The sequence below is a fragment of the Onychomys torridus genome, chromosome 3, assembly GCF_903995425.1.
Source record: "Onychomys torridus chromosome 3, mOncTor1.1, whole genome shotgun sequence".
Lineage (NCBI taxonomy): Eukaryota > Metazoa > Chordata > Mammalia > Rodentia > Cricetidae > Onychomys > Onychomys torridus.
The window spans coordinates 139,056,268-139,071,152 of record NC_050445.1 but is presented as its reverse complement, the minus strand read 5'-3'; the positions used below and the strand labels follow the sequence as shown (position 1 = coordinate 139,071,152).

The following is a 14,885-nucleotide window of genomic DNA, read 5'->3' as shown; positions in this document are numbered from 1 at the left end:
GGAAGGTATAACTAAGAACTACAAACTCCAGCTCCCAGGTATCAAGTTTCTTCAGGCCCTGCCCGCTCCTGTCACCAGATGCCTAGGAGCGATGTGGGAGAAACCCTTGACAAAATGGCAGGTATCCAAGTGTATTACGGACTGAATTTGTGCTACTACATTTCACACTCACTTCTGCATAGGGCTCAGCTCCACACGCACAATCAGTTCTGTCTTGGATGGCATGTTCTTGAATACATCAGCTTTGAGCCGCCGCAACATATGAGGCCCCAGCATGTCATGTAGCTTTTTAATCTGGTCCTCTTTAGCAATGTCAGCAAACTCCTCCAAGAAGCCTTCCAAATTGCTTCAGGAAAAAAAGAAAGTCAATGGAGAGGGAAAAACGAAGGAAGGAAAGTAATATAGAAGATACATAGTAATATAGGAGTCAACAAGAAGAATGGAAGGTAATCATGGACTGACTATGATAAACACACTTACTGGAATCTCTCAGGGGTGAGAAAGTTGAGCAGATGGAACAATTCCTCCAGGTTGTTTTGTAATGGAGTCCCAGTTAGCAACAGCTTGTGCTGTAGTGAGTAACCATTCAAAACTCGGAAGAACTGGAGAAGAGAGATGAAGTTCAAGAAATCAGGGCACCAATGCATCTCTACAGAACCCCAAGCTGTTTCACTGTCCAGTGAAATTAAGTCTCTTATGGCTGGCATCATTCTTAAAGGCCTGACCACAGACCTGCTACCACAGGTAAGGAAGGAAACAGGCCATCCGTCCTTTCTTCTCTACTAAGGGTTCTTTCAAAGAGATGATGCTCCCAGAAGACTATAACTGGAGACTGTCACCTGCCTCCCTCCTTACCTTAGATTGATTGTTCTTCAGACGATGGGCTTCATCCACAATAAGGCAGGCCCAATCAATAGAACCTAAGATGGCCATATCAATGGTGATCAATTCATAGGATGTCAGAAGAACATGAAACTTCACAGATGCTTCTTTCTGCATAAAGATGAGTTGAGTATTCATTACTGGTCCACTCTTCCAATATCAGCACAGCCAGGGACAGGTGGCTTTCCCTGCTCCCAGAGTTAGCCTTCTGCCTTACCCAAAGCAGTGACTCCCTCTTCCTCCCCACACTGAGACAGATACCTTCATCCGGGAGGCCTTCTTGCCACCACGAATGGCATTGTCTTCAAAGGAGAACTCATTCTCCCTGATGATAGCACGGCTGTCCTTGTCACCCACATAGGTTACCACGTACATATCGGGAGCCCACATCTCAAACTCTCGCTCCCAGTTGATGATGGTAGAAAGAGGAGCACTCACTAAGAAGGGGCCTTTGGAATGACCCTAGGACGAAGAAAGCAGGCAGAATCAGGGCTAAGAGCCCACCATCCTAAACCCCAGACTCTCTCTCTGACCTCAGTGAAGCTGAGGTCTGACACCCGCACCCTGCCCCACCGTTGTTCTCATTTACAAAAGCTGTCTGACCCTCTCTCCAAAAGGTAACAGCCTACCTTGAAAGGGCCAAACTCATCCACCAAGACATTCCCTACCACTAAGTCCAACCACAATTCTGTTTAGCTCAAAACACATGCATTCTGTATCCCCTAGGATACTAAGTCTACCATGGCTCCGCTCCCATAACAGTTCCACTGTAGGGTCTAGAGAGATGGCTCTCTGGCTAAGAGCACAGGCTGCTCTTGCAGAGGACACCCCCACCCCTCACCACCCCACCTACCCCCATTCAGATCCCAGGATGGCACAGTCTCTAACTCTGGTTTCAGGAGATCTGACACCCTCTTCTGGCCTCCACAAGCACTGTACACAGGTGGTACACAGACATACAGGTAAAACACCCATACAAATAAAATTTTAAGGAAAAAAAATTCCACTGCAGTGTTCAAAGTGAGACTTCATTCTTCCCTTCCTCCCTCTCCTCAAAGTACAGGAAAAGAATACAATCACACACACCCACACAAACACTGACATCTCTGCCATCCTCACCTCCTTGTAGAGGGAGTAGAGAAAGACGGCGGTCTGCACAGTCTTCCCAAGGCCCATCTCATCAGCCAAGATGGTGTCAGTACCCTGAGCCCAGGAGAAGCGCAGCCAATTTAAGCCTTCCATTTGGTAGGGGTGCAAGGTGCCACCTGTGGCATCCAGGTACTCTGGCTGCCGCTCATACTTCACTGTTGGCTGAAGGATGAGAGAGAAGACAAGAGCTGGTAAAGAACCCCCCTTTTCCCATAAGACAGTAGCTACTTCCTCCTTCACATGTCCTCACTAGACACCCCCACACCTCCACCCCCAAGAGCTAAAAGAAAAACAACAACAAAACCCTTAAGGAAGCCAGGCCTGGTAGCACCTGCCTATAATGCTTGTACTTTGGAAGTCGAAACAGAAGGACTGAGTTCAATATGAAAACCAAGGGCTGGAGAGATGGCTCAGCGCTTTGAGAGCACAGACTGCTCTACCAGAGGACCTGGGTTCAGTTCTCAGTACCCACATGGAAGCTCACAATGGTTTGTAACTCCAAGATCTGACACCCTCATGGAGACATACATGCAGGCAAAACACCAATGTTATTCAAATAATAAACAAAGCACTAAAAAAAAATATCAAAATTAAAGACTCACTACCAATACACTAATTCCACTAGATCTGCGAAGGAGCTAGGTGTGATGGTGGTGCACACCTGTAATCAAAGCACTTAGGATGTGCAGAGACATGAAGATCAGGAGTTCTAGGCCAGCCTCAGCTACGAGAGACTCTGCCTTTCTCAAATAAATAAATAAGCCCTTGTGTATAAGACCACTCCCTAGATAATATAATGCTTGTGCATCATATACACTCTCTTGTGTGGGTTTTTCCTGATGGTGAAGAAAGAAAGAGATCACAGGTTTTCTGATTTACATGCCTGTGCAGAGGGGACACCTGAGCTATGGCCATCTGCAGGCTGACTTGGAGCTGCACCATGAGACTGCAGCAGACAAGACACACCACCCACCCAACAAATGAGGCCCTTCCTCTTCCACCCCAACTCACATCAACAGTTGGGGTCTCCGGAGGCCTCTCCAGTTTCCGAAGCTTCACCTTTTTGAGCTTCTTGCCCGGCCGTCCTTCCTCACCCCTCATTAACTCCCTAGGAATGAAAACACCACGATTCCAAGGGGTCCTCTTCTCTTAAGAGAGCACCTCAGCCTTTCCTCCCCATCGCCTTACCTGTGATTCCAGTAGCTCTGCTTGAACAGGTCATAGTCCTGGATCTCCACATCCTCACTCTCCCAAGATGCCTGATCATAGGGTAAGTCTCGCCACTTGATTAAGTAGTGAACATGGCCCTTCTTGTCCACACTACCAAGTCAATAAAGAAAAACTCCTTAGAGCTGCAAAGCAACTTTCCTCACCTCCTCAACCAGCCTTGCTCTTAAAAACTGACAAAACCGGCCAGGTGTGGTGGCGCACACCTTTAATCCCAGCACTCAGGAGGCAGAGGCAGGCAGATATCTGTGAGTTCGAGGCCGGCTTGGTCTGCAGAGTGAGTTCCAGGACAGGCTCTAAAAGCTACACAGAGAAACCTTGTCTCAAAAAACTAACTAAATAAATAAATAATAAAACTGACAAAACCAATCTAAATCTGCCAGACTTCACATGTATTCAGAGCCTCAATAACATCTGTCTTTGGATCATTAATCTCTCTATGGGCTCCGTCACTGAATTACAGAACCGTCTCCTGAGCACAGTAAGTCAATGGCGATGTCCACTCTCTCAGCCCCTTTAGTAAGAGCCTCCGTGGGTACACTACCTCCAGGGAACCCAACAGGTACCTGTGGTTGAGGATTCGGTGGATCATCATCCACTCTGGTTTTATTCCATAGCGATAGAAGCGCTCTTCCATCTCTGCAAACTTAGGGTCCTTGTTCTTTCGCTTTCGGCTCTTCTCTTCATCTCCACCGAAGTCCCCAGAAGGTGGCTCGTCCATATCATTCTTCCGCTGATAGTTTCGGAACATCACCTGACAGTGCAGCTCCAACTGGGAGTAGATAGAAAGAGAGAGTAAACCACCCTGGAGCTCCTCGGCCCTACCTACAGGCTGTTTTCTTACTACCTCTGCAGGGTCACCCCACATCCAGCCTGTCCCAGGCTTACCTGCAGCTCTGATACCCAGGAGCAGTGCCAGTAAGACATGCCTTGCCATTTTACAAAGAACTGTCTCTCCGGCCGCCCCTCCAAGGGTTTCGGAGAGGGGGTATTAGGATCAGCATCTGGAGGCCGAGGCACTGGTGTGGGAGATGGTGGCTGGCCCCACTTCCAAATTAGAATCTTCTGCACTTTGCCCTTAAGAGCTGGACACTGAAAAAGAGACCACTTTCTCTCAATTAAAAAGCACAGGGCTGGGCGGTGGTGGCGCACGCCTTTAATCCCAGCACTCGGGAGGCAGAGCCAGGCAGATCTTTGTGAGTTCAAGGCCAGCCTGGTCTCCAAATCGAGTTCCAGGAAAGGTGCAAAGCTACACAGAGAAACGGTCTCGAAAAACAAAACAAAACAAACAAACAAACAAAGCACAGGGAGATGTATGAAGTTCCCCAAGAATGAGCAAACAGTAGTTTGTGGGTGAACAGCCAGCACTGGGAGAGAGGAGGCTTACTGAAATCTCCAACATTCACACTGTGGCTGAAACCATTTGTAACTCCAGTAACAGGAGACATGGCACCCTCTCCTCTCACTGAATACACACATACAGCAAAACACCCATCATAAAACAAATCCCCAGCACCCACGTAGAAAGCCACACAGTCACGCACACCTGTAACCCCAGTGCCACGGGAGCAGACCCAAGGATCATGAGAGCTTGCTAGCTGCCAACCTAGCTCCAGGTTTAGTAAGATTTATTTGGTAAATACATTCTTTTCAAAGGAATAAGGTGGAGGGGTTGGGGATTTAGCTCAGTGGTAGAGCACTTGCCCTAGCAAGCACAAGGCCCGAGGTTCGATCCTCAGCTCCAAAAAAAAAGGAATAAGGTGGAGTAATAAATAGAGTAGAACACTGCTGCTCTCCTGGCCTTAGGCACACAGAGGCCTGGACCCTGGCACATACATGTGCATACACAATACACGTACACGTACACGTACGTACGTATATATACACACACACACACATACACACACACACACACACACACACACATTTTCTTTTCAGATATATGTCTCACTGTAGAGCCCTGGCTGGCCTAGAATTCATTATATAGACCAGACTGACCTTAATCTCACAGAGGTCTTACTGCCTCTGCCTCTGCTAGATAATTAATGCATCACGCCCAGGAAATAAAATTAAAAAACTACACAGGGAGCCTGGTAACCTAAGTCTTTGACACCAGGGGGAGGCAGAGGTAGGTAGATCTCCGTTAACTGGAGACTATCCTATCTGTTTTACACAGTGGATTTCAGGCCAGCCAGAGCTAAAAGTGGGATCTTATCAAATTTTTTTTTAAATTATTAAAAACAAATTAGTAGACAAGCCCACAACTTTAATCTTGTCAATGAGTCATTAAGACTTCATTTCAAATAAAACCTAACTCCATAACCTTCTCTAGGTAAAGAACACTAGAATTTTCTCTCCCTTTCTGGACATCATCAGAGCTTTAAAAAAAAAAAAAAAAAAAGCCAAGATAGCTATACTTTAAACAATAACCCAGAATAGCTAGGTATAGAAGATTCACACAACCAGAGCCAAGCAATTCTCCATCTTAAGCAACCAAAAGGCAGTAAATAAATGGGCTTTCGAACAGTCTAAGCTACCAAGAATTAAGGCAAGACATCCAGACTAGAACAAAGCTGGGCATAGTAACCTGAGCTTTACTCCTAATACTCAGGAAGATGAGGTAGGACAGCATGAGTTCAAGGCCAGCTTGGGCTATATAATGAGCTCCTTGTCTCAAAAATAAAAGTTTATTGTAGAGCTTGTATACAGAGCTAAGCCATGGGACCAACCCAGGTGTTCATCAACAGAATGAAGAAAATGTGGTATATTATACGGTGCAATTCTTTTCACCTATAAAGAATAAAGCTATGTCACTTAAAGGAAAATGAATAAAAATGGCAGTCATATAAGCAAATTAAATCAGTCTTAGAAAGTCTAATTTTCTCTAATCTTTAAGTCCTAACTTTGCAGATACATAAGTCATATATGTACAGAGGACATAAAAGTAGATACAATATGCCGGGCGGTGCACTCGGGAGGCAGAGGCAGGCGGATCTCTGTGAGTTCGAAGCCAGCCTGGGCTACCACGTAAGTTCCAGGAGAGGCGCAAAGCTACACAGAGAAACCCTGTCTCGAAAAACAAAAAAAAAAAAAAAAAAAGTGGATACACTCCTATTAAAGAGGAACAAAGGACTGATGGGAAGGGAAAGGGGAAAGAGACCTCAGTGCAGCAGGCAGGCAGGAGGCAGAGGCAAGCAGATCTCTGAGTTCAGGGGCAGCCTGGTCTACATAGTGAGTTCCAGGACAGGCAGGACATACATAAAAACAAAACAAAACAGGGTCCTGCAAGAGTATCAAGTGCTCTTAATCACTGAGCCATCTCTCCAGCTCCCAAAATTAAAGTTTTTAAAGGGAATCACACCTATAATCCCAGCACTCAGGAGATACCATGAATCAAAGGCCAGCCTGAGCTATACATGTAGTAAGTTCAAGGCCAGCCTGGACTACATAATAAGACATCACTTCAAAACACCAAAAAGGAGAAGAAAAAAAACAAAGAAAAAGAAGAAACGGGAACGACTGAACTAGAAGGGTACTTCATCCTCTTAAAAGGACTGCCAGGACACCACCTCCTCCATTCGGTTAATTCTATGTTTACACAGGAGATGGTGTCCCAAGACTACTTGAGAAAAGAGAAATTCCTGTCTAGCTAGAAAATGTGTAGGTCTGCAATGACCTTTCCCCAGCCACAGCCTCACAATGCCTCCAGGAGAGCAAACCCTGTGCTAGTATATGCGCCCATCCCCCACCCTCACTGAGGTCACTCACAGTGCAGCGGGGACAGAGCCATTCGCCATTTGGGATCTCCGGCAGTGGGGGGTTCAGGCAGTGGATATGGTATGAAGAAGGACAGGTGTCACAGCACAGTAGCTCCCCGCCATCTTTGCAGACTCGACAGAACTCCATATGATGGTCATCTTCCTCTTCTGGGTCTCCCCCAACCTCTTCAAGAACCTCCTCCCCCTCAGAATTGTCTTCTTTAGCCTCCCACTGGATGCCCTCCTTCTCCTGGAATAAAGAACCGGAGATCAGATTACCACCACCCACCCCACCCCAAGCCAGAACCTGCCGCACTGTTCCTTTAGATGTTTCTCAAAGCTGACAACCAAGAACACTGCCACTTCTATCTCTACCTAGGCCCCAAGAAACTCATCAGCCCACCCTTGCCCTTAGGGGTACCTTCTCAGGGGTCCCAGGAGCCAGGTACTCACACAGTGTGGACAGCTCCACTTGCCCTCGGGGGCCTTCTCCATGTCTGGGTCCAGGCACACCATATGGTAGGCTCGGGGGCAGGTGTCACACAGGATGATCTCCCCGCCTTGCTGGCACACCTCACAGTAGTCCTGGTGGTCTGTCTCATAACCATCCACAGCAGTCACCTCCTCCTCGCCTGGGCAAGGAAGAGGGAAAGCCCAATTATTAGAACAAAACCACCTCCCCCACCCTCATCTCCAAAGGGAGATTCTCCCTGGCCATTCCCACCTTGTCCCGTCCCCTAAGTACAGAAAAGAAACACACCTTTCTTTTTCTTTTTAGTGGTCCGGAGTTTCTTGCGGCTCCGACTACTGCGGCTGGTAGAGCCATCCGAAACAGAGTAGCTATTGATGCTGGCGTCATCGAAGTCAGAATCGACATCCAAGTCATCATCCTCACTCTGAAAAAAATGAGAAAGGAACAAAGTTAAAAGGCCAGGCCAAAGAAAGAAAGAAAGGTAAAGAACCCCAGCAAGAACTGCACAGAGGGAGCCTGTGCAATTATTACACCTGCCTGAGTAATAATACCCCACACTCCTATGTACCTGACAGAAAGCAACATCCTTCTCCACCACACAGCTCCCTCTTCCCCCAGTGGGATGAACCAGGCTCTCACCGAGGATCTCTTCCGTTTGGAGCCAAAACCTCCCAGCTTGATTTTCAGAGGAGCTACTTTCTTGGGTTTAGGCTTCTTGGCATCAGGCACTCGAGGGCTGCCTTTGGGCTTCCTCCGAGCATTGGGACCTGAAGTCAGGATACAGCCAAATGTCCACCACAAGGCGAGTGATGGGAGAACAAAGTCTTCACCTAAGCTTGCTCAACCTTGGGGGTGATCCAGCATTCCTATGCTGTCTTTAGACTTCCCAAGCCCACCCTGGACTCGTCATTAAACTCCACACACCTTTGCCCTCCTTGGTCTTGGCCTTGCGGATAGGCACCTCCACAGGGGGAGGGGGGGGTGCAACCTCAGTAGCCGTCACCATGCTCTCCACCACAGCCACAGCTGCTGCAGCTGCAGCCGCCACTGACGCTCCAGAGCTGCCCTTGAAGGGGTTGTTGGTACTAAACTCCCTCCACTTTGCACCCAAAACCATCATCATCTTGGAGACAGCAATCTTGGGATTTTTAGCAGCAATTAGGGGTCTGGTAGAGAAATGGACAAGAATAAGAAAGATGGCCATGTATAAAAATAAAAGGAAACAAGAAGGAATTCTAGAAGGACTCTCCTCCCTTTCCACTCCCCAAGATCCTCATTTACCGGACAAACTGGCTGAAAGCCTTGTAGTTGGTGAGGGTACGGTAATCTTCCTCTGAGAACACATGGTCAATGTCTTCCATGCCCCAGTCTTCCAAAAGCTGGGCAGATGATTTCGGTTCCTGCAGAGAGAACACAGTCAAGAAGAAGCTGTCTCCTACTGCCCACACTTGCTAAGAGGATGCCAGTTGAAACTATGGCTTACAAGAGTAGGGTGCAGGAGACCTAGAGGAAATACTCAAAACTCTATGGAGGGCAGGAATGTATCTGAGAACAAGGGACAGGCTCTAGCAGGAAAGAGGACAGGACAGGGTCTGGGCACCTTCGAGTCATCATCCTCCTCCTCCTCCTCTTCCTCCTCCTTCCGCTTGGACTTGCTCTTCTTCTCTTTCTTAGGTCCGAGCTTCTTCTTCTTCTTCTTGCCAGGGGTGTAGTCGCTGCCTTCGCTGTCTGACCGCAGAGCCACCTCTTCCTCCTCCTCCACAAACTCGGGCCCCTCCCCAGAGCTGTCCCCCAGCTGCCGGCACAAGAGTAAACGCTGGAGCAGGGGGGGGAGACGACACACATCTGCACACATGCTGACCTCAGGACAGTCCTGAGCTCATCCCAGGACCTGACCCACAGCTCCAGAAGGAAAACACCCTCAGGCCCACAACCGTTCATGGAGTACTTCTTCCTCTCACTCCCCAGAACACTCAGTCACCCACTCACCTCCTTTTTTTGGCGCTTGCTCTTAGGGATTTTAGGGTCTCGAGGTTTCTTAGGCTTTTTTTTCTTCTTGAGCTTTGGAGTCTCAGTTTCTGATAAATCCTCCTCTGGGTCTTCTTCATTGTCTACACACATTTGGCAAAGTGTGGCAGATGGGAAAAAGAGCAACAGCAAAAGGTGAGGACCTAATCCAGAGGGTTAGACTGTCTCTCCCCACCTCTCGTCCCAGGTTCCCCTGAAGAGAAAGAACTGTTCCAGTGAGTAACCACACAGAAGGGAGCGGATACCCAGTACACAACAGACAAAGAGCTGTGGATCCCCGAACCAGGCCTGGCAGGCTAGAGCAGGCCCACCTTGGGCAGCTGTCCAGGCCCCTACCTCCCCTCCTCATCACTCCAGCCACCTCTGTTCACCACGCTGCTCAATCGAGCCGTCTGCACTCACCAAGTGAGAGAACTGGATCCAGGTCTCCCTCAAGTGGCCAAACAGCCCATAGCACAGGGGTTAGGAAAGCATAACCAGAAGGCACTAAACACAAACTCCATCCTCACCCCACCACCCCAGATCAAATACCAGGTTCAGGGTCTAAGAAATCACACCCGTATCAAAGCCCTTCGGGATTATCACTGTTCAAAACCACCAGAGTTTCCAGTTCAACTTCATACCCATTCCCGGTCTCCTTTCTCCATCTCTAGTCCTACTGTTTCTTCCCAGCTTTCTCCTGGGTCAGGCGACTCCTCTCCCTAGGGGCCCAGAATCAGCCCAGCTGTCACCATCTCCCCTTCCCAACCCCCCTCCCATCTGGCTCCACCTCCTTTCCTGGCTAGAAGAACACACAAAGCCTGGGTAACACTGGGGCTCCTGGGCAAGGATAGGTAGAAAGGGGCACAGAGGGAGAAGGCTGCCAGGGAGCTTTCTTTGTACCAGACATGTACACCAGCTCCCAGTTCCCTCCTCCCTCTTCTCGCTCTCTTCCCAAGCCACCCCCGCCCAAGAAGGGGGGAGTCGGAAAGGGAGGAGAGCGAAGGGAGTGCCTCACCCACTGAAGAGAAGGAAAATGGCTCCTGACCGCAGAAGCCAGCCCAGGGCACCCAGGGCCAACATAGGACAGACAGGAAGTGGCAGGCAGGGGGTGGAGCCGACAGAAGTACACCAAGCAAAGAGTACCCTCAAAGAAAACTTCTCAAATGATTACCTGGCCCCAAGTCCACAGCTAACCATCTCTATACCTACTCAAGGATGACACAGTTTGTAAGAGGTCACCCTGATATTCCAGGCAAGCAGACCAAGACAGCATGAAGAGTGACACCATTTGAAGGACGGCATTACTCAAATCATAATTCTTTAAGACATTACAACTAAGATTTAACAAGGGCTCAGTGGAGGCTACCAAACCATATGACCTTCTTCCCTTGAAGGTATCCAAAAGCTTGAGCTTGAGGAATGGAGCCCACAACCAGTCTCAAGCTCAGCTCCCACCATCCAACAAGAATATTATCCAACATATAGGAATCATACCGAGCGAGACTCAAAAGAAAAAAAAAAAATTGTAGTAGGAGCCAAGAGACAGTGGCAAACAACACGTTCCCTTCAACTCCATACAAACTCATGAGCCCCAGAAGTAGCCCTAAAATGACTCTGGTTCTGCCCTTCTGAAGTTAGACAGCTCCTAAGGCTGCACAAAGCACCACAGGCCTGCCATTTTCACACTTCCCAGGATCCAGTCAGAGGTTAGAAGGCCCCTCTCATTCCCGAACAATCATTTTCTTAAGGGCTTCGCCCCCATAACCCCTACACCACCCCTTAATCAGCTACATGTCTCTTCTTCATCTTTGCCTACAGAGCAGAGATAAGGACAAGTCCATGGAGGCAGAGAAGACACCATTCCAGCCACATACATCCCTTAAACTCCTCGGGCAAATCACATGCTGAAATGGTAAGCAACGACTCCATGAGATAGAGGGAGATTTGGGAAAGGGGCAGATTGGGTGTGTCAAGTGGAAAAACTGGGTCATGCAACATATTGGGGCAGAGTTCACACTGAGCCTGAAGAGCTCACACTCAACTTGGGAGGAAAACCCTAGACCAATGGGTCACTAGAAGGCTAAGACAGGGCCAACACTGATTGGTGGTACTACTCATCCAAACCCTCACAGAGTACGAAGGAAAAGTAAGCCTTCCTCCTTCCCAGGTCATCAAGGCACAGAAACCTGCAGCCTTACAGATGATGAGATGAAAATCTAAGTCCCTCACCCCTGTGGCCAAAGATATCAAGAATATCAGTTCTCTTAAATGGCCTCAGAATGAAGTAAAAAATTCCAAGTTAGAAAATGTCAAATTTGCCAGGCAGTGGAGGCACATGCCTTTAATCCCAATGAAGGAGAGGCAGGCTAATCTCTTGTGAGTTGGAGGCCAGTGTGATCTACAGAGTAAGTTCCAGGACAGCCAGGGATACACAGAGAAACGTTGCCTCGAAAAACCAAAAAAAGCCGGGTGGTAGAGTTTGCCTTTAATCCTAGCACTAGGGAGGCAGAGGCAGAAGGATCTCTGTGAGTTCCAGGCCAGCCTGCTCTACAAAACAGACACCAGGACTGTTACACAGAGAAACCCTGTCTCGAGAAAAAAAAAAAAAAAAAAACAATAACAACCAAAAAACCCAGGACCACCAGGCTCCAGAATGGGGTGGGGTGGGAGGATAAAGAAATGGTGCTGGTGGAGAGGGGCTGGCTTTTTTTCATTTAAATTTAAATTTTTTAAGTGAAATAAACCTCTGACTAAGGAGACAAGAGAAGATATCCCCTTTATAAGCATGACATCAACCATCACCTGAGGACAAGCACTCAAGCAGGCTGCTTCTAACTACGGCTCCCAGTCAAGGGAGCCATCCCAAAACACTGATAGTGCAAACCCTAACACACCCACTCAAACACCTCACACCACCAACCCAGGCCCCAAACTACCTCAGAGTGACCCAAGCCTCTAGGAAAGAAGGCAGGATTATGTCCACCCCAGGGGAGAAGTCCCTTCCTTCCCTCTGCCTCTCCTTACTAGGCTACTGCCCCTCCCCTAGTCCCCCAATCCCTTCCCCAACTCAAAAAATTCCAATAATCTGCCTAACTCAAAGTTCTCTAGATCCCGTAAGGAGCGAGATTCAAACTTCACACTCTTGAAACAGCGCAGAAAGCCGGTAACTGATCACAAGCTAAAAATAATCGGAGAGAGAGCAACCAACACTCCCGCTTTCTTTTCCACGAGATCCCAGATGCCTGGCTGGGCTCCTACAACAGAAATCTCAACTCACCCCACCATGTCACCACCAGAGTCTCCTCCGAGAGTCCCAGCCACCTGCAACTCCTAAGAACCTGCTCGGGGTAACGCCTGCTAACCCAGAGAGCTCCCTCAACTGGGAACTGCGGAGTATTCCAGACAGCCTTGAGTACCGCCAGCTTACATCTGGGTCCGCGGTGCCCAAGAGGCACATGGCTTCCACCTCCCCCCGCCCCCGCACTCTCCCCCCACACACACACAACACACAGGAGCTCCGCAGAAGAGAACCACTCCCTTCAGATGCCCTCCACCCTGGGCTCTGCACACAGGAGACAAGCAGCACGCTCAGCCTCACCGAAGTCTCTCGGAAAGCTCAAACACCTCCTTGCTGCCCTGGACCCTCCGGGAAGATGTTACCTGGATGGGGTGGGGGCAGGCTGTTGTTCAGAAGTGCATCCATGTCCTCCTCCTCGCTGCCCGCTGAGCAGGGGGACGGGGAGCCCAGGCCCGACGCCATCCCCTTCCGCTCCCCGGCCAGGGAATTGGCCCAGCTGCTCCTGCCGGCGGCCTGGGGCCCTCGACACTGGCCCGAGTCACTGTGCGGGGGAGGGGGGAGAACAGTGAGTGACGCGCCGCCCCCTCCCCCACCCGCTCTTTCCGCCCCCCACCCCCCGCCGGCCCTGCCACCCCAGCCGAGCACCCGAACCACTCAGGCTGAACTTAGTTCCACGCTCCTCGGGGACAGCCCGCGAGCCGGCTCCCCGGCAGAAGCGCCCCCAAGAAGAGGGAGGACGCCCCCGAGGTCAGGCCGGTGGTGCATGGTGGGGAGGGGCCGGGCTGGGCTAGCCCGGGCGCGGAGGGGCTGCGGAGGGGCCGGGGGAGGCCCGGTGCGCGGGGACACAAGGTCACTTGGGCGCGGGGGGGCGCCGCCGCGAGCCCGGGGAGGCCCGTCCGCAGACAGGGCCGCTCTCCCAGCGCTGTCCTCCGGGACAACTCAGGTTCTCTTCCGGAACGGCGGGGACCAGGGGGCGTGGAGGCTCCCGGGCGCTGCGGGTGCGTGCCCCCGAGTCGGGCGCCGGCGGGAAGCCGGCGCCCACCGAGAAGGGGCCGGGCCACGTGTCCCGGGGGGGCCGGCGGGCACCGGCGAGGGGCGGGCGCCCGGCATGGTGGGAGGCCGAGCCCGGGCGCGGGCCGCGGGCCGCGGGGAGCAGGCTGCCTCAGGGCAGGGCGCCGCCGAGGGCAGCGCGGACGCCTGGGGCGGCGGCGGCAGGGGTCGCGCCCGGCCGGCCTGCGGGCCCCCTCCCTCCCGGGCGCCCGAGGAAGGGACAGGTGAAGGGTGGCCCCCGGGACGGGTCGGGCTCTGACGGGCGCCTCTCCCGCAGCCTCGCGCCCTCCTCACCCTACAGCCGCCTCAGGTCGCGCCGGGTCTCGCCGGTGTCACTCCCGCTCCGGCTCCTCCTCGCCGCGGCCGAAGGGGGGAAAATGGCTCCGGCTCCGGCGGCGCCTCTTAAAGGGCCCGAAACACCGGCCGGGAAATCCCACCGCACAGGCCCCGCCCCCCCACGGACAGCCCATAATAACCTCAACCAACTCCAACCCCCCCCTCCACTACCGCCACCCTCCTCCCTAGGTCTCCCGGGCAACCCCCGCCCCCTCGTCGCTCAGGCAACCATTGGCCACGCCCCCGTCGAGCGCGCGCGCGCGTCACCCGGGCAACCGCCCACCTCCTGGCCATCCCATAATACACACGGACACCCCACATACCCACACCCCGCCCCCAACACTCCATGCATCTATGTGCCCGGGGGCTACTGACATATATTGCAGACCTTTGACAAACTAAACCTGCTCCCCACCTCAGATATCCCATAATAACCACTCTTTGCCAACTTCTTCACTCTTGGCCCTACTGCGAACATCCCATAATAACTCGTTACCCCTCCCTCCCCCTTGGCCATCCCATAATAAGCACCCCTCCCAGCACTTCAGCCTCATATCCCATAATACTCAACCCCATCCCCCACTAACATCCCATAATAACCACCCTTCATCCACCCCCAGTTTGATATCCCATGATTGTCAGAAACTCACCCACCCCACACTACAACAACGGACACTCGGCCTCCTCCCACGCACACCCCGTA

The 14,885-nt window shown here is 51.2% G+C and overlaps 1 protein-coding gene across 7 annotated transcripts in view; it reads right to left on the bottom strand.

Moving 5' to 3' along the window:
• Chd4 (chromodomain helicase DNA binding protein 4) overlaps positions 1-14,292 on the bottom strand; it is a 37,506-nt gene extending 23,214 nt beyond the window's left edge. For 4 of the 7 annotated variants that reach the window (XM_036180558.1, XM_036180559.1, XM_036180560.1 and 1 more), the window contains exons 1-19: positions 14,141-14,292; positions 13,159-13,337; positions 9,478-9,599; positions 9,089-9,304; positions 8,770-8,888; positions 8,413-8,654; positions 8,128-8,255; positions 7,777-7,912; positions 7,470-7,648; positions 7,027-7,266; positions 4,147-4,350; positions 3,825-4,030; positions 3,220-3,351; positions 3,043-3,139; positions 2,002-2,193; positions 1,144-1,344; positions 856-993; positions 481-602; positions 173-346 (exon numbers count right to left, since the gene is read on the bottom strand). In XM_036180558.1, the coding sequence (XP_036036451.1) occupies positions 173-346; positions 481-602; positions 856-993; positions 1,144-1,344; positions 2,002-2,193; positions 3,043-3,139; positions 3,220-3,351; positions 3,825-4,030; positions 4,147-4,350; positions 7,027-7,266; positions 7,470-7,648; positions 7,777-7,912; positions 8,128-8,255; positions 8,413-8,654; positions 8,770-8,888; positions 9,089-9,304; positions 9,478-9,599; positions 13,159-13,258 (2,948 nt within the window). In that variant the 5' untranslated portion in view covers positions 13,259-13,337; positions 14,141-14,292. The remainder of the gene's footprint in view (positions 1-172; positions 347-480; positions 603-855; positions 994-1,143; positions 1,345-2,001; positions 2,194-3,042; positions 3,140-3,219; positions 3,352-3,824; positions 4,031-4,146; positions 4,351-7,026; positions 7,267-7,469; positions 7,649-7,776; positions 7,913-8,127; positions 8,256-8,412; positions 8,655-8,769; positions 8,889-9,088; positions 9,305-9,477; positions 9,600-13,158; positions 13,338-14,140) is intronic. The other 3 variants (XM_036180565.1, XM_036180563.1, XM_036180564.1) reach the window with 3 other exon arrangements.
• Between the last annotated feature and the right edge of the window lie 593 nt (positions 14,293-14,885).